At 38.8% G+C, this 26,624-nt stretch overlaps 1 protein-coding gene across 10 annotated transcripts in view; it reads right to left on the bottom strand.

Moving 5' to 3' along the window:
• prkag2b (protein kinase, AMP-activated, gamma 2 non-catalytic subunit b) overlaps window positions 1-26,624 on the bottom strand; it is an 82,527-nt gene that overhangs the window by 25,328 nt on the left and 30,575 nt on the right. For 7 of the 10 annotated variants that reach the window (XM_056473536.1, XM_056473543.1, XM_056473530.1 and 4 more), the window contains 2 exons: window positions 14,905-15,116; window positions 114-165 (listed from right to left, as the gene is read on the bottom strand). In XM_056473536.1, the coding sequence (XP_056329511.1) occupies window positions 114-165; window positions 14,905-15,116 (264 nt within the window). The remainder of the gene's footprint in view (window positions 1-113; window positions 166-14,904; window positions 15,117-26,624) is intronic. The other 3 variants (XM_056473582.1, XM_056473573.1, XM_056473566.1) reach the window with 2 other exon arrangements.

Consider the following 26,624-nt stretch of genomic DNA (forward strand, 5'->3'; position numbering starts at 1 on the left):
GCAGCATTTAAATTACCTTTAGTCTTTAAATACAATATTAACAATAATAATTTAATAATTTTATTGTAAATACAATAAAAGAAACAATTTAGAAAATAATTTATTATAATTACCTTCATTGTCAAGTTCAAGTTTTTCCAGCATGCCTTCAGCAACTATGCAGCTCTAAAACACAAACACACAGACAAACAATTTAGTCATCAATCATTTCAAGTCAGTAAGACCCTATAGTCATATAAAACTACTGGAGTTGATTTATGATGTTCTCCACTATCGGCTACGGCACCATCAGTTTGACATTTGATTTATGAGACATGGTTTCATGTTTAGTTAAATTGTTGCACCCGCTATGTTTTTAGAAATAATAGGGTACATGTGGAAGCATGCTAAAGGACTTTTAATTAATCAGTTACCTGGGTTAAACACTTCCGGTGAACTGTATGCCACTGCAAAATCAGCGCATTCAATTCAAAATCAAGGTCTGTTTTCTTTAAAAATCAGCAATCTCCACTGGCTGAGTGATGTCTGATATAAAGTGGGTCTCAGATTGTACAAGAAGTACTGGATTAAAATACATTTTTCCCTGCCATGTCTTTAAAATATGAACATTTATTTTACCCCAGTATATTCAATGGAGCTTCTGCGCTAGCCTGCCGATTCTGATGGGTGCGTGCGAGTAAACAGCTTTTTGTCTCATTTTATGCTTGAGCAACAAAATGAATGCCAAAGTGTATTTAACTAATTGTATTTTAATTACAATACAACATCGATGCTATAAAAAGAACCATATAAAATAGTAAAAAAAATCACATTAACCGTTCACCGGAAGTTTATCAGTAAGGGAAGAAACATTAGCTCAGCATATACCCTTTTATCACTTTTAGAGAAAAATAAATGCATTCCACATGTTTTACAATAATTTAAAGAATTTAAATGTATAAAATAATATAAATTAATTAAATAACAATGCCATTTGAGATGAAGGTATCAAACCAACTGTAAATTAATCAGCTTGTTTAATAAACTGTGCCCACTTAAATAAATTCAACTATATAACAAATATACGCACAACATAAGTTTATGTCTATCTGAGATGCAAATAAGTTTAATTGGTATGAAACCAAATGTCTAATGAATTCCAAACATAAATGTAACTTGTGTTTCATTTAATATTCTCAACGCAGAAGCATGACAGACAGGTTGAGTAGCCTAGTTCATTTTGAGAAAACAATGTGAAAACAATGTCATAATAACACAAAGTCTGGATATTGATGAAATGAAAGCATCAAACACTGCAATGTGAAATCATGTCCTTTAAATTTTGCATAAATATCTAATGAGCCACCAACATAGACACCATTTTTAAATGAGCACTGTAAAGCCCCCAGGGCTGTCTACAGGTGTGGGGTCACACACTTACATTAATGGAGGTTGGAGAAACAGATACTTAATGTAACAATAAATAGAGATTAGAAAGTCTGGCTCTGGATGATGCTAAAGTAAAGAAACAATCAAACCCAATGTAGTTTATCTAAAATTAAATCCCCTCTAATCTAGGCTGAAAAACACAAGAATGACAAATTAATCTTCAATGTAAATGACGTCCTGCACACACCCTCTTACAGTACAGTACATTTCTTTAAATAGTTTGGATTTTACAGTGTGTTGTAATGCATGTTACTTGACTTACAGATGTAGCCATTAAAAAGGAATGGAATTCTGCATTTCAAAGTAGGGGTGGGCGGTACACCGGTGTCATAGTCATCACCGGTGTGACAATGCGCCACGACATGGATTTTCTAATACCGTCAATACCGGTATAAATCAATTATGCGCCTTGAACGGCTGCATTTACATCAATAATAGCTAATTCTAAATAATAAGGCATTCAATTTTCTTCCAACATTCAGTTGTGGTCTGAATACATGTCCTTATACTACAGGGCTCGAAATTGCAACCATTTTGGTCGCATGAGCGCCCGAAATTTAATCTATGCACCCTCATAATATATTTGGGAGCATTTGTGTGTCTGAATTAGGGCTGTGACGGTAATGGAAGAAATCATGCGGTATGTCGGTTAACCGCGCAGATATATAAAAATAAGCATTTTTAACGCACCGCTGTAATTTCTATATCCCAGTCCCTTTATCAACATTTTTAACACAAGTCATTATTTTTAAGATTATGACTTGAGAATATGATTTTACCTCAGCGCTGCACTTTTCTCCTTCGCCCTCCCACTGAGTTCAGGTGACGGAGTGTTGTGAAGTATTTAAACTCTCCTTGCCTAGTTTTTGTCGGTCAGTTTACAAAAAAAAAGAATAACTAATAAACTTTGAGGTGAAGCGATGTGCCTCAGGGTCCGCTATATGCCGCGGCCAAAACACAAACTGGTCTGTTAAATACAATCGTAATATAAATAAAATAAAAGTGAAATATTCAGTTTCGAATATTTCTAATAGGCTGCTCTTTTAATTTTGATTATACAGTTAACAAAGATTCCATATTTGAAACTGAATATTCACAAACTTCACAACACTCCGTCACCTGAACTCAGCGCGAGGGGGAAGGAGAAAAGTGCAGCGCTGAGGTAAAATCATATTCTCAAGTCATAATCTTTAAAATAATGACTTGTATTAAAAAATGTTGATAAAGGGACTGGGATATAGAAATTACAGCGGTGCGTTAAAAATGTTTATTTTCTGTGGAGCTATTGATTTGAGTTAGTAGGTCTGCTTTATTAAAATAAGCTTAAAATAATAACAGCCTATGCTGGTTATAAAAAGGATTCAGTGTTTTCGTTTTGTAATCTAAATTTGTAATTTAAGTGGAAAATACTCAGGGCAGGCCTTTTATTCCTTTTATTTAGTTTATTCTGTTTTTCTATACAATCCTGAAACCTCACCTAAAGTTATAATAATAATAATAATGGCACAGATGACAGCGATCATGACATGAGGTAAATGTTGATCCGCCAGCTGAGATCAATCGAGGGTTTTCGGAGAAGGTGCCCGAATCTCGATGCGTTGCATTCACCGCGTGTTCAGCGCAAATGTCTGCTAAATATAAAGTCGAATACTGTAGACATCATCGCCAAAGAAACTCACCTTTACTAAGTTTACACTGAAACTACAGCTCATAACAAAGAGCGGAATTGCGCCGATGGTCATCATGAGAATCCTGCTCTGTCTGCTCATAAATTGGTGCGGCTGACTCGCCTGCTTTATTCCACCAACACAGAGAAATGAAGATCAGCTCATAACGAGACTGAGCATTTACAATGAACCAAACCAAAACTTTTAAAGAGCGATAGAAGTGAGACTTTCTTATGTCCGTTCTTCCTTGAGATGTATATTATTTTGCTATTGAAAGTAATACCGTGATATTATACCGTCACCGTTCAAAAGATGAAAAATACCGTGATATTAATTTTAGGTCATATCGCCCACCCCTATTTCAAAGAACAAAATCCTACAAATCGTAGCAACAAGCAGTACATGGTGAAGTTCACTTGCACATGGCGAACAGTGTGTATGTGAAGTTTCAACTCAAAATGCCACACAAATAATGTTTTATAACTCTTTGAAACTGTTCCTTTTAGGCTTTGATCCTAATTGTCCCATTTTGGTGACTCATATTAAATTCAAACGAGATTGTGCTCAGAGCCCTTTTTCCAAAGAGGGCAGAGTTACAAATGCCAACGTGTCAGCATAGTGGCGGATTCAAAAATGTCCTATGCTAATGAGGAAGAGATCATCACTAATGGGAGAGGCTTTCTCCCTCTTATGACACAGGGAGAATGTCAATCAAAGTGTTTCTGCAGACTGTCTTTATTAAGTGTGTTTATAAAAAAATAAAAGGAATACATTTTTAGTATTAGAAGCTGGTTATATTTACAGACTGTTGCCCCACAACTGTGTATAATAATTCCCCTTATAAAAGAGATTTTTGCATAATAGGTCCCCTTTAATGATTCCATCAGTAATAGTTTTTTATGCATTGGCATTTGAAAATTAGGCCTATAATGTACATTGGGGGGCATAACGGTGGCGCAGTGGGTAGCACGATTGCCTCACAGCAAGAAGATCGCTGGTTCAAGCCCCGGCTGGGTCAGTTGGCATTTCTGTGTGGAGTTTGCATGTTCTCCCTGTCTTCCCGTGGGTTTCCTCTGGCTGCTCCAGTTTCCCCCACAGTCCAAAGACATGTGGTATAGGTGAATTGAATAAGCCTCATAGTGTATGTGTGTAAAATGAAAGAGTGTGCGGGTGTTTCCCAGTGTTGGGTTGTGGCTGGAAGGGCATCCGCTGCATAAAACATGTGCAATGTTCTGCTGTGGTAACCCCTGATTAATAAGGGTCCAATCCGAAAATAAAATTATTGAATGAAAGAATGAATGTTTAAATAGTGAAACAAAGTAGCCAGGGTGATGTGAATGATGTTATAAAGTACACTGTTCCCTTTGAAAAAACTCACCCGACGTGTCCTTGAGTTTGTGTTCCATTACAAACTTGTTAAGTCTGAACTCAGAAGTAAGAGTGTAGGCTAGTTAATATTGAGGGGAAAAGCCCCAATCATACAATTGGAATGCCTCCGTTTTCAGATGTCTCAGTTATCCCCCATCCACACTGACTCAGAGCAGCAGCGTTTTAAAATGAAAACAGCCTCTTCAGCATTTTCAAAAAGCTCCAAAACTGCGGGATAGTGTGGACGGAAGGCGTAACCGTAGCAAAACTTCTGCATTTTTATTATTAACATTTTTTTTTTATTGTAGAAAAAACACTTGAAATTTAGCATGAAAATACACTTTTTTACATTTTAACTCTTCCCCCTCCCTCCCCCAAAGCATCCAGATTCAGTTGAACAGGTAAATGTATTGTTATACATGGGCTAAGGCAAAGAAAAACATATACTGTATTCCACATAAAAAAATACACATATACATATATCATTCAATTAACTAATAGCGTGAGAGGTATTTGCTTGTGCCATTGTATAGTTATGATCCAAAAATTGTATAAACAGATCCCAAATTTTATGGTACTCCTTTAATTTGCCCTTTATACTGTAGGTGATTCTTTCCAGTGCAATTCAATGTGTCAAATCTTTCAGCCAGTGATCAATCGATGGACTTTCTATGTTCTTCAAATAGAGTGCTATCAAAAGCCTTGCAATAACAAGACACATATCAATCGTTTTAGTTTTATAACCTGGTAATGACAAACTTACGGGGAATAAACCCAACGCACACATTTCAGGTGTAACTGGAATTGGTTTTAAAATAATTGAGGAGATTAATGTTATTATGTGGAGTTGCGTCAATCTTTAGTGATATTCTTAATGTTAATCAGAGAAACGGACTTATGTTTAGCTCCTTTGAAGTATTAGCGCTTAATGTTGTCCTTCCACCAAAACCTATGTTATCTCTTGCTCTAATCACCATAAATAGACCCCCAGGACCCTATGTCAATTTTCTAAAAGAGTTTTCTGATTTTATTTCTGACTTACTAGTTAAAACTGATAAAATACTAATTGTAGGAGACTTTAACATCCACATAGATGACGCTAACGACACATTAGGGCTCGCGTTTATGGACTTATTACTTTCACTAGGGATAAAGCAAAATGTTATTGGTCCAACCCATCGCCTAAAGCATACACTAGATCTAATTCTGTCTTATGGAATTGAGGTCATTGATGTAGACATTATACCACAAAGTGATGATATTACAGACCACTACCTCTTACTATATAAGTTGTGTTTAACTGAAATTAGCAGATCCGCTCTGATATATCGCCCTAGTAGAACTATTGTTCCATCCACCAAAGATGAATTTATAAATAACTTACCTGATCTTTCTCTACTTCGAAATGCACCCACAAACGCAAATGACCTTGATGTAGTAACCAGCAGTATGGATGCCATCTTTACTAGCACTATAAATACTGTGGCTCCCATCAAACTAAAAAAGGCTAGAGAGAATAAAACTACACCATGGTATAATAGTCATACCAGTGCTTTCAAAACAGCAACCCGTACCCTGGAACGTTTAATGGAAAAAACTAATTTAGAAGTCTTTAGAATTGCGTACAAAGACAGTATGTCCAGCTATAGGAGGGCTTTAAAATCTGCCAGGGCTGAGCACCTCCGCAAACTGATAGAAAATAATCATAACAATCCTAGATTCTTATTTAACACCATCGCTAAATTAACAAATAATCGGTCATCTTTGGAACAAAATGTTCCACCGCAAATTAGTAGTGATGACTTCATGAATTTTTTCAGTGATAAAATAGAAGGCTTTAGACAGAAAATAGGAGATATTAAACTTTCTGCACCGCCTTATACTTCAGATCCAGTAAACACGCCACTGAATCTAAATAACCTACAGTGCTTTAAAATCATAGAACAGGAAGAGCTAGACAAAATTATAAATAGCTCTAAACCAGCTACGTGTATATTGGACCCAATTCCAACAAAAATACTGAAAGAATTGCTACCTGTTATAGGAGAACCTCTTCTTAACGTTATCAACTCTTCTTTATCTTTAGGCCATGTTCCAAATCCTTGCAAGTTAGCTGTTATTAAACCTATTATTAAGAAACCACAACTGGACCCCAGCAACTTAGCTAATTATAGGCCTATTTCAAATCTTCCATTTATATCTAAAATACTAGAAAAAGTTGTTTCTGCTCAATTATGCTCCTTTCTGCAGACGAACAATGTTTTTGAAGTGTTTCAGTCAGGTTTCAGAGCTCATCACAGTACAGAAACTGCATTAGTGAAAATTAGAATAAGATTTACTCTTAGCTCCTGACCAAGCGTGCAACACGCTATTAGTTCTACTCGATCTTAGTGCGGCATTTGACACCATTGACTATGGTATCCTCATTAATCGCTTAAAGTCTACAGGTGTCCAGGGACAGGCCCTACAATGGTTTAAGTCATACTTAGCTGACCGTTACCAGTTTGTGAATATTAATGGACAGTGTTCACAAATCAGCCCAGTAAAATACGGGGTGCCTCAAGGATCAGTTTTAGGCTCTTTGCTGTTTACAATATTCATGCTACCCCTGGGAAACATTATTAGAAGACATGGGATCAGCTTTCACTGCTATGCAGATGATACTCAATTATATATTTCAACTAAACCTGACGAGACGTCTAAACTGTCCAAGCTAACTGAGTGTATTAAAGATGTTAAAGACTGGATGACCAACAATTATCTTCTCTTAAACTCAGACAAAACAGAATTATTACTTATTGGGCCTAAATCCTGTACACAGATCTCACAACTCGACCTACAATTAGAGGTACAATTAGAGATACAATCAGAATCAGCTTTATTGCCAGGTTTGTTCACACATACGAGGAATTTGTTTTCGTGACAGAGCTTCTACAGTGCAACAGGATTACAGAGACAGATAATAAATATATTTAAAAAAAAATAGAAGTAGTGAGTGCAAATATACAGATTTACAAGTGTATGTACATGTTTATTACTATATACAACGTTATATGTGCAGCTGTTTTGTGCAAATTGGCATGTAAAGTCTGTGGTTAAATAAGTGTATGTGTGTATAAAAGTGTATGGCAAGTAGTGATGTTGGTTTCGCAATTATTATCGTCAAGTGTTCATGAGATGGATTGCCTGAGGGAAGAAACTGTTTCTGTGTCAGGATGTTCTGGTGTGCAGTGCTCTGTAGCGTCAACCAGAAGGTAGAAGTTCAAAGAAGCAGTGTTCTGGGTGTGAGGGGTCCAGAGTGATTTTGGCAGCCCTCCTGCTCGCTCTGGATAAGTACAGTTCTTGGGGAGTAGGAAGGGTTGTACCAGTGATTCGCTCAGCAGTCCGAACTATTCGACGTAGTCTTTGGAGGTCGTATTTAGTAGCTGAGCTAAACCAGACAGTTATTGATGTGCAGATGACTGATTCAATGATGGAGGTGTAGAACAGTTTCAGCAGCTTCTTTGGGAGGTTAAACTTCCTCAGCTGACGAAGAAAGTACAGCCTCTGTTGAGCTTTTTTGACAATGGAGTCAATGTGAGTGTCCCACTTCAGGTCCTGAAAGATGGTGGTGCCCAGGAACCTGAATGACTCCACTGCTACCACAATGCTGTCCATGATGCTCAGTGGGGGGAGAGCAGGGGGGTTTCTCCTGAAGTCCACTTTCATCTCCACTGTTTTGAGCGTGTTGAGCTCCAGGTTGTTGTGACTGCACCAGACAGCCAACTCCTCAACCTCCTGTCTGTAAACAGACTCGTCACCGTCCTGAATGAGGCCGATAAGTGTGGGGTTGTCTGCAAACTTCAAGAGCTTCACAGAGGAGTCTTTTGAAGTGCAGTCATTCGTGTACAGGGAGAAGAGCAGTGGGGAGAGGACACACCCCTGGGGGGCGCCAGTGCTGATTGTGCGGATACTAGATGAGAATTTTCCCAGCTTCAGCAGCTGCTGCCTGTCCGTTAGGAAGCTGTTGATCCACTGACAGACAGAGGTGGGCACAGAGAGCTGAGTTAATTTGGGCAGGAGAAGTTTTGGGATGATAGTGTTAAACGCCGAGCTGAAGTCAACAAACAAGATCCTCACATAGGTCCCTGGTCTGTCTAGGTGTTGCAGAACATAATGCAGTCCCATATTTACTGCATCATCCACAGACCTGTTTGCTCTGTAGGCAAACTGAAGAGAGTCCAGTGAGGGTTCAGTGATGTCCTTCAGGTGGGCCAGCACCAGTTTTTCAAAAGACTTCATGACCACAGATGTTAGCGCCACCGGTCTGTAGTCATTTAGCCCTGTAAGTTTGGGTTTCTTTGGGATGGGGATGATGGTGGAGCGTTTGAGGCAGGAGGGCACTTCACACAGCTCCAGTGATCTGTTGAAGATCAGGGTGAAGATGGGGGCCAGTTGGGTAACACAGGATTTTAAACAGGCTGGTGTTATAAAATCTGGGCCTGGTGCTTTTTTCCTCTTCTGTTTCCGGAAGACCTGGCGAACCTCATCTTCACTCAACTGAAGTGCAGGTATGGGGGAGGCGGGGGGTGGTGGAGGTGTTAATGGTGGCGTGAAGAGCAGTTCAGAGTGGGTGTGGGGGGTTTTCTCAAACCGGCAGTAAAACTCATTCAGGTCGTTTGCAAGTTGTTCATTGTCTACAGTGCTGGGGGATGGTGTCTTGTAGTTTGTGATGTTTTTCAGACTTTTCCACACAGATGCTGAGTCGCTGGAAGAGAACTGACTCCTTAGTTTCTCGGAATAGTTCCTTTTTGCGACTCTGATCTCCTTTTCCAGTGTGTATTTGGCCTGCTTATACAAGGCCCTATCCCCATTGCTGTAAGCAACCTCCTTGGCCTGACGTAGCTGTCTGAGTTTTACAATGAACCATGGTTTGTCATTGTTGTATGTGAGTTGAGTCCTGGTAGGAATGCACTTTATTGTAGTATAGCAATGATCCAGTATATTTCTGTCTCTTGTGTGACATGTAACATGCTGTCTATATTTTGGCAGTTCACGGGATAGTTTTGCTTTGTTAAAATCCCCGAGAATGATTAAAACAGAGTCCGGGTGTTGTTGCTCTATCACCGTGATCTGATCAGCTAGTTTCTGTATCGCCAGGCTTGCCTTGCGCGTGCGGAGGAATGTAAACACTGACGAGGATGAACGAGCAGAACACGCGCGGGGAGTAAAAAGGCTTACATCTGTTACATCTGTACATCTGTTCATTGATGTAAAAACACGTCCCGCCACCGCGTGATTTCCGCGTTGATTCTTCGTCGTGATCCGCTTTGAACAGCTGATAGCCCGGTAGGTGAAGCGCTTTGTCCGGTATGGTGTTGTTCAGCCAGGTTTCCTTGAAACACAGAGCAGCTGAATGCAGAAAATCCCTGTTTGTCTGAGAGAGCAGAATGAGTTCGTCTATTTTGTTGGGTAGAGAGCGGAGATTTGCCAGATGGATGCTAGGCAGCGCGGTCCGAAATCCGCGCTGTCTGAGTTTCAAAAACGCGCCTGCATGATTTCCTCGTCTGCGTGCTTGAAAGCGTTTGAATAGCGCTGCGGCTCCTCCGACTACAATGTCCAACAGAACATCAGATAAATCTAGGTATGGAAAAATATTCGGTGGTGTATGTGCCCGAATGTCCAACAATTCGTCTCTGGTGAAACTAATTGTAGGAATATGACTCGAGACAGGACAAACTAAAAAAAACACGAACACTACTGCAGAGTACGACACGGAGGCGGCCATCGTCATCGGCGCCATCTTGGAGAGATGGCATCCAAAAGATCTGGGTGTCATATTAGACAGCAATTTAACTTTTAAATATCATATATCCCATGTCATAAAAACTACTTTCTTTCATCTGAGAAATATCGTTAAGTCACGAAGTATGCTATCCATCTCAGATGCAGAAAAGCTAGTCCATGCTTTTATGACTTCTAGGCTGGACTACTGTAATGCACTGTTTGCTGGCTTCCCTGCATCCTCTATTAACAAACTTCAATTAGTACAAAATGCAGCTGCCAGAGTTCTTACCAGGTCTAGAAAATTTAATCACATCACCCCAATTTTATCCTCCTTACACTGGCTGCCTGTTAAGTTTCATATTGAATTTAAAATATTGCTTCTTACACAAAAAGCTTTAAATAATCTAGCTCCTGTTTATCTAACCAATCTTCTGTCTCGCTACAATCCAACTCGCTCTTTAAGGTCTCAAAACTTAGGGCTTCTGGTAGTACCTAGAATAGCAATGTCAAGTAAAGGAGGTCGAGCCTTCTTATTTATAGCTCCTAAATTCTGGAATAGCCTTCCAGATAACGTCTGAGGCTCAGACACACTCTCCCAATTCAAAACTAGATTAAAGACCTATCTGTTCAGTAAAGCATACACTTAGTGCACCACTTAGGGGGCTTCCACACAGGATCTGCATCTAGTTTATATACACTATGAACACCAGCTACGCAAATTATTTTCTTTATTCTCCATTTCCACCTGGGGATACTTCCTATTCCTATATGGGGATACTAGACTATGCAGAGTCACTGATTCGATCCAAGACCAACGACGAGATGATCCCAAGGTTTCCATATCCTGGACCAGGCCGTATCCTGAGCAGCTACTGTGGTGGTCATGGAAGAGTGGAGAACACGAGACTGATTCCTGTGACGCTCCAGAGACAGACGAGTCTTCGCTGAGGCCAGCTTCCAGCCTCCGCCACTGAGACTGCAGCTCTGCACAAGACGTTTGGCCAGCGGACAAATTAAAATGATCGTGCCCAAATGAGCCTGGTTTCTCTCAAGGTTTTTTTTCTTCACTTCCGCCATTTAGTGAAGTTTTTTTTCCCTCTCCGCTGTCGCCACTGGCTTGCATGGTTCAGGATCTATAGAGCTGCGCATCGTTGGATTTGCTCTTCAGTATTTGGACTCTCATTAGTGATTATTAAACCACACTGAACTGAGCTAAACTGAACTGAACTTAAACACTACAAACTGAACTACACTGTTCAAATTTACTATGACCTTTTATGTGAAGCTGCTTTGACACAATCTACATTGTATAAGCGCTATACAAATAAAGGTGAATTGAATTGAATTGAATTATGTTTTGCCAGAAAATCTTAATCACCTCACATTCCCAGATACAATGAAGGAATGTTCCTTTATGTTTTTGGCATTTGAAACATATATCTGGGATGTTTGGGTTAATTCTGTTTAGTTTTTCAGGTGTGATATAGGTGCGCATTGCCCAGTTATATTGGATCATTTTAAATCTAGTATTAATTGACAAGTTCTGGGCTTTAACTCATATTTGGCGCCATTCTAAAACTGTCAGGTCATATTGTAAATCTGTACACCAAGAATCTTTCTTAGAATCTTTCTTTAGAGCACTTGTTTTCTGATAAAACATAATTTTTTTTCTAATTCAGTTTGTGGAGGTCTAGCTAGTGAGTAGTTTTGCTTGACATTTAATATAGCTGCAAGTATTTAAAAAATGCGTCATTGGGATTCAAAATTTTTCATTAAGGTCTTTAAAGGACATCCGTGTGTCTCCTTCAAATAAGTCCCCAATCTTTGTGATACCTTTTAATGCCCACTGTTTAAAGCCAAGATCATTTTTCACTGGTTTAAAATCTTTGTTTCCCCAGATAGGGGAAAAATAAGAAAGATTCTGGACTTTTCCTAGTAAAGAATGAGCATCATTACATACCGTTAAGGTGTTTTTAACAAATGGATTTTTTGTGGTATTTTTAAAATTTTTATATAAATCGGAGTACAAATACATGTCCATATCCATCCCTTTTGCTATTGTTGATTCTATTTGTACCCAAGATAGTTGCTGAGGTAAAAACCAATAGGTGGCATTAGCTAGTTGGGCAGACCAATAATACCACTGCAAATTGGGTACTCGCAAACCTCCTCTGACATAGGGAAGGTATAACAATGTTAGTCGGAGCCTTGCACGTCTATTGTTCCAAAGGAATTTAGTAAAAAAAAAATTCATACTGGAAAAAAACCTAGTGGAGGGGAAAGTGGAGTAGAACGAAATAAATACAAAAATTTGGTAAGTATATTCATCTTTATAATATTTATGCGGCCAAACAGAGAAACTAGCGTGGACCATCTATCTACAGATTCGTTATGACTGGGTTGTAATTAGTAGGGACTAACCTGTCAATTGTAGGGGTAATGATTATTCCTAAATATTTAAAGCCATTAACTGCGTTTGTAAATGGGTGTTCAATTGGTGGCTTACTTTTTTCTTGAGTGTTTAAAAAAAGAATGGATGATTTGGAGTTGTTGATTCTGTAGCCAGAGAACTTTCCAAATCTATCAATCAACTTTAACAATGCTGGTACTGACTTCTCAAGCCTTGTTAGAAAAAAGATAGAGTCATCTGCATATAGTGCTATTCGATGATCGTGGTCTTTAATTGTAATACACTTAATAATAGAGTGGCTTCTGACTGTAACTGCTAGGGGCTCTAGTGCTAAAATAAAAAGCATTGAGGATAAAGGGCATCCTTGCTGTGTGCCTCTGTATACATTAAAAGGTCTTGATATTGTATTATTAGTTTTAACTTCAGCTATTGGTTTGAAGTATAATATTTTTACCCAACAAAAGAAATGAGTCTCCGAAACCAAAATGAGTCAATGCGTCATTCATGTAACTCCACTCTACCCTGTCAAAAGCTTTCTCTGCGTCGAGTGATAGTATACATGTGTCCGAGGCTTCCCTCTTTTCATACAAGATATTTAAAACACCTTTGATATTATGAGTAGCCTGACCATTTTTGATAAAAACCGTTTTGATCTAAACCTATTATAGATGGAAGGCATTTTTCCAGTCTTGATGCCAAAATTTTTGCAATGATCTTTGCATCTGTATTAAGCAGGGAAATTGGCCTATATGACTCGCATTTGGTAGGAGATTTATCAGGTTTTCTTAATGTGGGTGGTAAAAATCCATTTTTAAATGATTCAAAATACATTTCTTTAAGAGGACCAACCAGTTTATTTTTAAAAAATGTATACATGTCGATTGGTAGCCCATCAGGGCCTGCTGTTTTACCATTTTTTTAGGTTTGATATGGATTCTAAGATTTTACTTTTATCATCTTCTGATATACGTGGTAGCTGAAGATCATTAAGAAACTGGACATGGTCTTCAATGTATTGTGCTGACTCAGATTTATAGAGCTCTTTATAAAACAGAATGAAAGCATTGTTTATCTCTAAAGGATTAGATTTTAGTTCACCATTTAGTGTTTCAATACTTTTCAATGCTTTTTCTGTCTCCATTATTTTTATTTGCCATGCTAATAATTTTCTGGCCTTTTCTGTGTGTTCGTAGAAATATTGTTTCAATCTTATTAAGCTGTTTTCAGCCTTTATTGCAGAGAGTTTGTTGTACTGAGCCCTACGTTTAAGAAGTTCATGGTGTATAGTATTTGATGTGTCTGAATAAACCTTTTCCTCTACAAACTTAATTTATTTTTCTAATAAATGTAATTCAATTGAAGTTTATTGGTTTTTGAACTTGTGTAACTAATTATCTGGCCTCGAATGTATGCCTTAAATGCTTCCCATCTTATAGTAGCTGATGTTTCATTTTTGTTATTTTCAAAGAAGATATCTATCTGTACACATTTTGGGTGTAAGTGCCAACGATGAGTTTCTTCCAAATTATTTACTGACACTGGGCCATGATCTGAAATGACAATAGGATCATACTGACATGATGTTACTCTGGGAAAAAGATTGTTAGAGATTAAAAAATAATCGATACGAGAGTGGCCCTTCGTCACTGTGGAACAGAATGCATATATTCTTTTAGTAGGGTGTAATCTTCGCCATGGGTCGCATAAGTTGAGTTCTTTAATGAAGTCCCATATCTTTCTTCTAGACTGTATGTGTGTTGTATCTAGACCTGTTGAGTGGTCTAGGCTTGGAGATAATGTGCAGTTAAAGTCTCCTGCAATTAATAATTTCCTGGTTGAGAAGATAGTGAAAGAAATATTTTTTCAAAAAAACTTGGACAATCTGTGTTAGGTCCATACTCATTAGCCAGAATAATGTTTTCATTAAAAATAGAACCATGAATTATTATGTAACGTCAAGCTGAATCCTATAAGACCTTAAATATTTACCATTACCATGATTTGATATTCCACTTTGGTCTGTGACTGGTATAAAATTATTTATGCATTGAACATATTTGAATAGTAACAAAGAAATAATGATGAAGGCATGGGTTGTATTCTATGTATAGATGTTGTCCCTTCTCAAACCAGTGAGCCTTCCTTTAGCAACTTAAACATACAGTTGATCTTGGTGAGGCCAGTGCATTTAAAAATTGCTTCACTAGGGGAGAGATGTGAAACCATTGAAAAGCCCAGAAAGCAAATGTGAAGTATTTCACTCACCTGGCATGAGGTAGAGTTAAGGGTGTACAAGGCGATAGGGGGTTTGGTGGTGGAGGTGCTCAGGCTGAAGCGCTGACCTGTGTCAGGGGTAGATGAGAGTGAGCGGGAGCATTGTTCCTCCACTTGCTCAACATGACTGCATGTCTCCATAGCAAAGATCGGTGGAACTGGACTCTGTGTTGGGGTGGTGGGAGGACTTGAAAGCCCAGAACCTGTGACATTGATGAATATGGAGGACAATCAAGTACTGAATTTGTAAAATGGATTTTGTTCATAGAATTTTTATTCTGATGGTAAACTATATATATATATATATATATATATATATATATATATATATATATATATATATATATATATATATATATATATAAAATATATGTAAACTATATATATATATATATATATATATATATATATATATATATATATATATGTACCAAGATGGCACAGATGGCCACCTCCGTGTCGTGCTCTGCAGTAGTGTTTGTGTTTTTGTTAGTTTGTCCTGTCTCGAGTCATATTCCTACAATTAGTTTCACCAGAGACGAATTGTTGGACATTCGGGCACATACTCCACCAAATATTTTTGCATACCTGGATTTATCTGATGTTCTGTTGGACATTGTAGTCGGAGGAGCCGCAGTGCTACTCAAACGCTTTCAAGCGCGCAGACGAGGAAAGCGTGCAGGCGCGCTTGTGAAACTCAGACAGCGCGGATTTCGGACCGCGTTGCCTAGCATCCATCTGGCAAATCTCTGCTCTCTACCCAACAAAATAGACGAACTCATTCTGCTCTCCCAGACAAACAGGGATTTTCTGCATTCAGCTGCTCTGTGTTTCACGGAAACCTGCCTGAACAACACCATACCAGACAACGCGCTTCACCTACCGGGCTATCAGCTGTTCAGAGAGGATCGCGACGAAGAATCAACGCGGAAATCGCGCGGTGGCGGGACGTGCTTTTACATCAACGAAAGGTGGTGTACAGATGTAACAGTTTTAAAGAAGATGTGCTGTCCAGATCTCGAAGCACTGTTTATTAACTGTAAGCCTTTTTAATCCCCGCGCGAGTTCTGCTCGTTCATCCTCGTCAGTGTTTACATTCCAGTGTTGCACTCGAGCCTGGCGATACAGAAACTAGCTGATCAGATCACGGTGATAGAGCAACAACACCCGGACTCTGTTTTAATCATTCTCGGGGATTTTAACAAAGCAAAACTATCCCGTGAACTGCCAAAATATAGACAGCATGTTACATGTCCCACAAGAGACAGTAATATATTGGATCACTGCTATACCACAATAAAGGATGCATACGGCTCCGTCCAACGAGCAGCTTTGGGACACTCTGACCATTGTTTGATTCATCTCATTCCAACCTACAGGCAGAAACTGAAAACAGCCAAACCTGTATTAAGATCTGTGAAAAGATGGACTTACGAAACAGAGAGGGATCTACAAGTCTGCTTCGACCTCACTGACTGGAGTGTTTTTGAAGCTGCTGCAAACGATCTGGATGAGCTCACGGAGACTGTAACATCTTATATCAGTTTCTGTGAAGACGTGTGCATTCCTACCAGGACTCAACTCACATGCAACAATGACAAACCATGGTTTACTGTAAAACTCAGAAAGCTACGTCAGGCCAAGGAGGTTGCTTACAGGAATGGGGATAGGGCCTTGTATAAGCAGGCAAAATACACACTGGAAAAGGAGATCAGAGTCGCAAAAAGGAACTATTCTGAGAAACTAAGGAGTCAGTTCTCTTCCAGCAACTCAGCATCTGTGTGGAAAAGTCTGAAAAACATCACAAACTACAAGACACCATCCCCCAGCACTGTAGACAATGAACGACTTGCAAACGACCTGAATGAGTTTTACTGCCAGTTTGAGAAAACCCCCCACACCCACTCTGAACTGCTCTTCACGCCACCATTAACACCTCCACCACCCCCGCCTCCCCCATACCTGCACTTCAGTTCAGTAAAGAGGAGGTGCGCCAAGTCTTCCGGAAACAGAAGAGGAAAAAAGCACCAGGCCCAGATTTTATAACACCAGCCTGTTTAAAATCCTTTGCTGACCAACTGGCCCCCATCTTCAACCTGATCTTCAACAGATCACTGGAGCTGTGTGAAGTGCCCTCCGGCCTCAAACGCTCCACCATCATCCCCATCCCAAAGAAACCCAAACTTACAGGATTAAATGACTACAGACCGGTGGCACTAACATCTGTGGTCATGAAGTCTTTTGAAAAACTGGTGCTGGCCCACCTGAAGGACATCACTGAACCCTTACTGGACTCTCTTCAGTTTGCCTACAGAGCAAACAGGTCTGTGGATTATGCAGTAAATATGGGACTGCATTATGTTCTGCAACACCTAGACAGACCAGGGACCTATGTGAGGATCTTGTTTGTTGACTTCAGCTCAGCGTTTAACACTATCATCCCAAAACTTCTCCTGCCCTAATAAAATCAGCTCTCTGTGCCCACCTCTGTCTGTCAGTGGATCAACAGCTTCCTAACGGACAGGCAGCAGCTGGTGAAGCTGGGAAAATTCTCATCTAGTATCCGCACAATCAGCACTGGCGCCCCCCAGGGGTGTGTCCTCTCCCCACTGCTCTTCTCCCTGTACATGAATGACTGCACTTCAAAAGACTCCTCTGTGAAGCTCTTGAAGTTTGCAGATGACACCACACTTATCGGCCTCATTCAGGACAGTGACGAGTCTGCTTACAGACAGGAGGTTAAGGAGTTGGCTGCTTGGTGCAGTCACAACAACCTGGAGCTCAACACGCTCAAAACAGTGGAGATGATAGTGGACTTCAGGAGAGAAACCCCCCCTGCTCTCCCCCCACTGAGCATCATGGACAGCATTGTGGCAGCAGTGGAGTCATTCAGGTTCCTGGGCACCACCATCTCTCAGGACCTGAAGTGGGACACTCACATTGACTCCATTGTCAAAAAAGCTCAACAGAGGCTGTACTTTCTTCATCAGCTGAGGAAGTTTAACCTCCCAAAGGAGCTGCTGAAACAGTTTTACACCTCCATCATTGAATCAGTCATCTGCACATCAATAATTGTCTGGTTTAACTCAGCTACTAAATATGACCTCCAAAGACTACGTCAAATAGTTTGGACTGCTGAGCGAATCACTGGTACAACCCTTCCTACTCCCCAAGAACTGTACCTATCCAGAGTGAGCAGAAGGGCTGCCAAAATCACTCTGGACCCCTCACACCCAGCACACTGCCTCTTTGAACTTTTACCTTCTGGTCGACGCTACAGAGCACTGCGCACCAGAACATCCTGACACAGAAACAGTTTCTTCCCTCAGGCAATCCATCTCATGAACACTTAATGATAATAATTGTGGAACCAACATCACTACTTGCCATACACTTTTATACACATATACACTTATTTAACCACACACTTACATGCCAATTTGCACATAGCAGCTGCACATATAACATTGTATATAGAAATAAACAGGTACATACACTTGTCAATCTGTATATTTGCACTCACTACTTATTTCTATTTTTTTAAATATATTTATTATCTGTTTTTTGTCTTGTCTCTGTTATCTTGTTGCACTGTAGAAGCTCTGTCACATAAACAAATTCCTCGTATGTGTGAACATACCTGGCAATAAAGCTCTTTCTGATTCTGATATATATATAGACAAAACTTAACTTAAACCAGGGGTGATTCTAGAATTTTTATTTTAGAGGGAATCAGCCTCCAGTGTGGTAATAATAATAATAATAATAATAATAATTATATATAAATAGAAAGACAAAGAAATGAAAGCATATGAATTATGAATGACAACTATGACTTTGACCTTCATCCAGGTCTTCAGTTCACAGCACACCTTATAATGCTCACAAGTGTGTTTTCCCCCACTCCTGCTGGGATTTTCCCTTCATAAAAAATTTATCCATTCTGTGTAAGTGCACCTGCAAGCTTCTAAAGCTACATCCAAACACAGCAGCCTGCATGCCATGATTGCTTCATTTCTTAAACTCAGAACAATGAAAAGCACCATTGCTTCTTTTATCTATTTACTAAAAGGTGTAGAAGGAGGACAGATTCTATAGTTTGCTCAGAGATGGGTACATGCAAAATGACATCTAAACCTGCACATAAATTTCAATTTCAATCATGGCACATAAATCCACTAAGACAGTTTATTAAAAACAAGATGCATGCTTCCTTTTCTACTTGTCTCAGCGGGTGACCTGACATTTTATCCTTTTTTATTATCTTTATCCATTTAGATTTTGCTACCAACACTGTATTTGAACGGTTCTGATTTTGGGGTTAGGGATCAGGTAGGTTAGGGCGATATTACAGCTTCATATCACACTACTCCACATTAAAATTTACACTGGTAGCAAAATTTGATGAGTAGCATATTGTGTCATCAAAATGTGTTATCTCCTTTTTGAATGGGAAGTAGGACAATCTGATTGATTTTCATTGTGAATTGCATTCATTGTGATCTTTAAATAATGGTTTGCCTTTATTTGTTTAGAGAGATAGAGAACAAATAGTATGCACTTTGAGGTGCAGCTTTTCATGTTTCTTCTTGGAAATTTGCTTTCAATAATCTGTGAATTATTTAAGTGAAAATGTGTATTTGTGTATGGGATTTAATGCACTATACTATGTTTGTTGGAAATTATATTAAAATTGTCCAAATCTAATTGTTAACAATCATTTGTCAGAAATTACAGAAATGATAAACCAACTTTTTGGGGAGGCCCAAAACGTTTTTAAGCAACTTGTATTTTTAGAGTATATTTAAAAATATTTACTCTTAAGTTGTTTCACCTCCGTTACGGTCAAGTTGTAATAAGTATGAGATTTTTAAAATTTTACTAGTTCACATGACTTGCATGGCAAGTGCATACTAAACAAAAAGGGAGATGCACAAATAGCAGTCTCTTGTGAAGCAGCCTCTCCAATGTGGCACCTTGTTATATGCATATCCTACCTGTGCCTCTAGTTGGGAGGTGATGGCTGAAGCCTAGGAAGATGTGCGAGTTATCGGGCAAATAATCCCTCACAAATAAACATTCGGTATATGTATTCAATCTAAGATGTCAAAAAGAATAGTTTGATAATGCGTTGCATGCTTTGAGCACCAAAATAAACTGATATTGCAACATACAAGCATTCCAAGTCCAACCTGATAAAGCATGTAGTGGTATGTGTCAAAATTAGGCCTATTTGAACTCTATATATAATAATTTCGGCAGTAGCTTGTGGTTGAGGTAAACAATAGGTTTTATTTCCCCTGTAATTCTCTGGACAAGGACTGTTCCAATCCCTGTTGTGGCTGCCTCCACTTGCACTAGGAACCTTTTTAAGAAGTCAAGCCTTTGCAGGAACGAACTGAAACACATATTCTCTTTGGCAGTTTTGACAGTTTCACAGTCACTTGTCCATGGAATAGGATTTGTCACTGACTTGGATAGTGAGTTAGTTAGAGGGGCAGCAATGAAGGCAAAGTTTGGAACAAATCACCTGTACCAGCCTACAAGTCCAGTGAATGATCTCTCTTCCTTCTTGGTCTTCGGCTGTGGGCTCCTGAAAACTGTCTCCACCTCATCTAACTGTGGTTTTAGTTATCCATTGCTGAGGTGGTATCCCAGATAACTGACCTCCTGCCTTGTCCACACACATTTACAAAAATTTAATGTCAGTCCTGCTTTCGCTTATTCTTTAACGTCTGTTGGTGTTGTAGATGCTCTGGCCAAGAATTACTGTGAATTGCAACGTCATCCAAATACGCTGCAGCCCAGTTTTCACCCCAGTTTGATGGACTCTATCCATCAGCCTTTGGAAGGTTGCTGGTGCCCTATGAAGGCCAAAAAGAAGGGCTGTGATATGAAATAGTCCAAAATGTGTTCGAAAAGCAGTGTCTGGACTAAGGGTTAAGAAGTACCTGCCAGTATCCCTTACACAAGTCTAACGTAGTGATGTATTTGTCTCAACTTCCCCTTGTCTAGATGATGAATTTCATATGTTACAGGCCCCCTCTTGCGGATCATGATGTATGGTCCTTGACATTTAGCCAATAACTTGTTAGTTGATGGTGTTAACAAGAGTAGTACTGTCTGGCACGTTGGACGTACCATCTCTTCTGTGCTTGCTGTTTCGCTAGTAGGCTACTTTGGCTTGTTCTCTGTACTTCTCCAAATGGTCTCGCATCTCTAGCACATATGTCATAATGCCTTTCTCCTCCCTCTTCAATGCAGGTTTCCCTTCCCAATCTTCTTCAGTAAGTCTAGTGGTCCTTGTACCTGCCATCAATAAAGAAGGTTGAATAGTGAGAAGCCTATCGATGCTTGGGGTACTTCTCTGTAAGTAAAGAGAACAAATGGTAACCATTGATTCCAATCTCGGCCCATGTTTGCAATGAACTTCCACACCATGTCCTTAAGGGTTTGATTAAACCTTTCAACAAGTCCATCTGTCTGTGGGTGGTATGGAGTTGTTCTAATGGAAGGGATGCCCATCTGCTTATGTAGCTTTCCCATCAACCGCAATGTGAAGTTCGTTCCCTGGTCAGTAAGTTTTTCCTTGGATATTGCAACTCTGGAGAACACCTAATGCATGGATGATCTTGGGTGCTGTAATTGAACAGAGCGGGAAGGTCTCAGGATACCTTGTGATGTAGTCACTGACCACAAGGATGTAACAATGTCCAGCATTACTCTTTTCCAACAGCCCCACAATGTCCATGGTGATCCGCCCTAAAAGGTGCAGAGATAACAGGGAGAGGGTGCATAGTTGCTGGGACACAGCTTGTCTTTTGGCAGATGGCATATGTTTTGCAGTGTGTATGTACATCGGTATAAATTGTGGGCCAGTAAAATTGTGAGCTAATGCATGTATATGTTTTCTGTTGGCCTAGGTGACCAGTCCATGGAACACTGTATGCAAGGTGCAGAACAAAAGGATGACAACAAGATGGCATAAATAAATGTAACGCATCCTTTGTTCTCAGATAACACACCATTCTCTACTACATACTCTTTATTCCACAGAATTAATGGTTTTTCAGGCTCAGCTTTGACAAATAAGTGTTCCATTTCCCCTTTAAAGACCTTTTAACCATCAACTTTGAGGCCCTCCCCTGAAGACTCAGAGGTTGAAGTCCCCAGGTAGTTTTCAAAGGCGCAGCTGGCATCTTGACTTTCTAGGGCACTTGGTTCCACCCTCCAACAGACTACCATTCAAGCCTGGCAGTGGCTGTATACCTTCCCTGGCTTGTGCTCTCGTAAGAGCTGGACATGACACATTTAAATTGGCAACTGAATGATCAGAGTCTTTGATTGTGGTTGTCAAATTTTATAAAGCACTGGAAAGTCTCTCCCTAAAATTATATCAACTGGTAATTGGTCTGCTATGACAACATTAAGCAAGTACATTTGTTCTTGTACTTCCACCATAACCTCAGCTCGGGGATACTGCTTTATGTCCCCATGTACATGCTGAAGAGAGGTGGTGTTCACATAACTGACATTATTTACAAAGCATGATTTCACCATTGACAAAGAGGTTCTATTGTCTAAGAGTGCTTTCAGTTCATGTACGTTCACAGTAATGTCGAATACATTCTAACCCTCCCCCACAGAGTCAAAATCACAGTTCCATTCCCTTGGCACATAATAAAAACTTGTAAGTTTAGCTTTGCGAGCAGGACACACAGATGCTTTATGGCCCGGCTGCTGGCAAAAAAAGCAAATCAAGTCTTTGGTTGCAGGTTTTTGGTTTTGTGCATTGTACATCAGCATGACCCCTCTCAGAATCAGTGTTATGTAAAGTGCGACGTACAGTACCTTTATGTGGTTGAGTACAGAGCCTGCCACAATGTGCGCTCAGGAACTGCTGAGCCAACCGTGCTGCTGCCTGTCCTGACTTTTGCAGTGTGACAGGTAATGTGACCCTATCATATGCTCCAACATTAGGTACATTCAAATCAAGACTTAAAACACATCTGTTTAGCTGTACCTTACCTAAATATGCACTGTGCTACGTCCGACAGATCTCACTATTATGTATATCTTTTCTTTTCCATTCCTTTAAAACCTGTTTTAACACATTTTAATCTGTTTTTAATAACTTTTATTCTTTGTTGTATTTATTTTCTTACACTTGTTTCTTTTATTCTTGCTTGTGTAAAGCACTGGGAACTACCATCGTGTATGAAATGTTCCATATAAATAAACTTGCCTTGCCTTGCCTAATTATATGACCAGCACCTGTACACTTGTGTGTATCACTAGTGCCAAGCAGATGGCTATACTCACATTAGTTTCACCAAAACTAAGGACCACATGTACTTTTGAGACTTTGCAAGAATGTAGTTGTTTAGATTGCCAATATGTGGTGTATTTATACAAATATTTTGTGTTTTTTGAAATTGTTTATTTGACCATTTCGGAGATGGTACTTCCAGATTGTCGATGGCCAAGCAATGCAAATCATAACAGAAAAAGCAGACCATTTTAAAGTAATATCTTTTGAAAAACATCTCACAAACACTCAGAATAAAATAGATTAATGTGTATATACCTTTATAAACCTTTATTTTGTCTGAGATTCTGAAAATATTCATTCAATAATTCTGTAATAAATCTGTCTCCAGCTGTAAAGTTCAGAAGTCGAGCACAGATGTAGAGCGGGTGGATAAAATAATTGAAGAAGTTTATCTGTAATGGGCAGGGCATCAACAAATTACCAGTTTAAAACATTTCCATATTAGATTTATTTATTTATTTGCAGTGCAAGCACTTATAGTTTATTGCTGGTGGGTGTATATGATATCATAAATATTAATGGAGATCAATGTAAATTAGAATCCCTTTTCCTAAATACCCAGAATACACTTTGAATTCAGGCAGGACTGCAATTTCTGAACTCAGGCAGGACTGGTTCTGTTCATTATTTTTATGGACTGAATTTTTAGGTGCGGCCTTGGGCTGGAGTGTGTGTGTGTATAAAAGCAGATCAGAAGCAACTAGTAACTAGCTACTTGAGTAGTTTATTCTTTTATTCTATACTCGTTTACCCTTTCTCACTTAAGTATTAAGATTGCTACTTTTAATTTAGCACAGATTTTGAATACTCTAACCACCTATGGTTATATAAACATATCTGGGTTGCAATAATTAAGGTCCAGGCCAATGTGTGTGCAGGAGTTTGGGATCTTAACTATCTCTTGACATTTAGCAACATTCTGCCAGCTGGCTCAGACCTGTTTGGTGTGCTGCTGTGTTAGCTTCTTATTTTAGCCTTGCCAATGTTACAAATTCCATAAGGGCAGATAACACTCACTCACAGCAAAGGGTCAGACCTTCAGTTTGTATGCTGGGACTTGGACTAGTTTAACTTTATCTGAGTCCCAATTAACAAAATGTTTATGGTTTTGGGTTGTTAATTAAAATAACTGAATTTATTAAACTAACTGACCTTCCATACGGCACATCCTAGTAACGTCACCATCAGATTGAGCAAGAATGCCATTGAGTAATATGTCTATTAAAAGGTGGGACTTAAGAGGCAAAAGCTTTCATACAATTTTGTGGCAAATAATCAACATCATAGTCTGTAAGAAAACTCAACTTTGAAAAAACCATCCTAATCTGTCCAAAGTCAGAAAAAGCAGAATCAAAGTTTGGATTCAAAGGGCCACATGGCCAGGCAACCTGAGCTTGTTTGATCTGCGTCAGGAACATAATTTCATGTGACATAGTGAAGGCCCTCAGGGCGCCACTAATACATGTAACTCTAACACTTCCAGGCATTCTGATAAATTGCAACCTGATTCTTGAAAGTGTCTGTGTATAATATAATATAATATAATATAATATAATATAATATAATATAATATAATATAATTAGTGCTGTCAAAATTAGTGCGTTAACGCATGCGATTAATTTGAAATATTTAAAGCGTTAAAAAAATTTACGCAATAAACACAGTTGCAGTTTTTTTTTTATTTCCTGTTGTTGCCGACCTGTGTTCAACATGCAAAGAAATATGGATAAGACCAAGGAAGCACTTTTTGAAGGCAAGTTTCAGTATAAATAATTTATGTCGCATTACCAGGCTCTCCAGCGTTTCCTCCAGAGTTTCATGCAATTTTGGGTGTTTCATTTTTAACTTTCGACTTGTTTTAATGGAATTTGATACCACATGGCGAACGGAAAGAAAAACCCCCGCATTTCGTGACTCGGTGGTCCTTTAAGGTAATCAAAAATCTCTGCTTACATGGTAGACTCCTAATAAGAGTATTTTCTTAATCATATTAAAATCGGAGTATTGGTGTCCATGTAAATTTACTCAGAAAGCGCCAGATGAAGTTCGAGCTGTCAAAGACCATGCATTCCTCTGCCTTTCAGCATGCGCCCTCCAATATTTTATTAAGTTTGACATGTTTCCCCCTTAAACACAACTTTTGTAAAGTTTTTACAAAAGCGTCTGCTTCGCGTTGTTGTGTAAGAATCCTTGAATTACAGCCATATTTTAGAATGTTTAGTTTAAGCAAATTTGATGAATGCGATCATGCATGTTGAATCTGAAGGGAGTCGATCCGGCTGGCCTTTCCTGCGCACGTTTTGTGTGTGTGTGTGTGTGTGTGTGTGTGTGTGTGTGTGTGTGTGTGTGTATGTGTGTCTGTGTCTGTGCGCGTTTCTTAGGAACAAACCTGCCTAAACATCGTTGTTCGTAGCCACTAAATCAAAAAGTTACGAATTGCAGTGAGATTGCATTGCACTCTCAGCTCACATCATTCAAAAGAAAAGGTCCACATTGTCCCCCGATAATTTCAACAGACTGGACTGTCTTAGCAACTGGCTAAATGTAAAGGAGGACTAAACAAAATTGTTTCTACTTTATAATTAATGTTCTTAACTCACAGCAATACAACTTTAAAATGAGTACAATTGTTTGTATACTTTACAACAAATACTTTATTGTTATTATAATTTTCCATATTTGCAATGCCTGTATTTTGGCATTTTTTTGCAGTCCACTAAGAATCCAACATGGAAATCAATTTTTTCTTTATTGGCATTAACATGTCTGTGTTTTAATTTCTGTAATAAATATGGCTGTCAAGCCAGGATCTTGCTGGTTTATTGTGGGTATATTGTTTACCTGAAGAAATCTGTGTGACAAGTTAAACAAAAATTCTAAAAAACAATTATATTTTGATTTTAAATAGTTTTTGTCTTGCGTTTACATTAATTTTACATTTGAATAGCCAAAATTACAAGTTTCAGTCTTTTAAATGTGATTAATCGTGATTAATTTTTCAAAAAAAAAGTGCAATTAATTAGTTAATTTTTTTAATCGATTGACAGCACAAAATATAATATAATATAATATAATATAATATAATATAATATAATATAATATAATATAATATAACTCAGTATGTAATACTGAACCTGCAGTAGATCAATGCAAAATGACTTGCATACTACAGTACATTGTTTGAAACAAATTATTAAGTGATCCATTCCCACACAACATGCAGTTACATATAATATTGGCATTCCAAACACAACCTAATTGCTCTAACCAATATTGCAATGTTGGATTGGTAAGGACATCCAAACAAGCGGGAGTTTAAAGTTAAATAATTTCTATACTTTTTTGTCACCAACCACCCTTTAATAATAAAAATCCAGT

This window comes from Danio aesculapii, chromosome 2 (genome assembly GCF_903798145.1).
Source record: "Danio aesculapii chromosome 2, fDanAes4.1, whole genome shotgun sequence".
NCBI classification, from domain to species: Eukaryota; Metazoa; Chordata; class Actinopteri; order Cypriniformes; family Danionidae; genus Danio; species Danio aesculapii.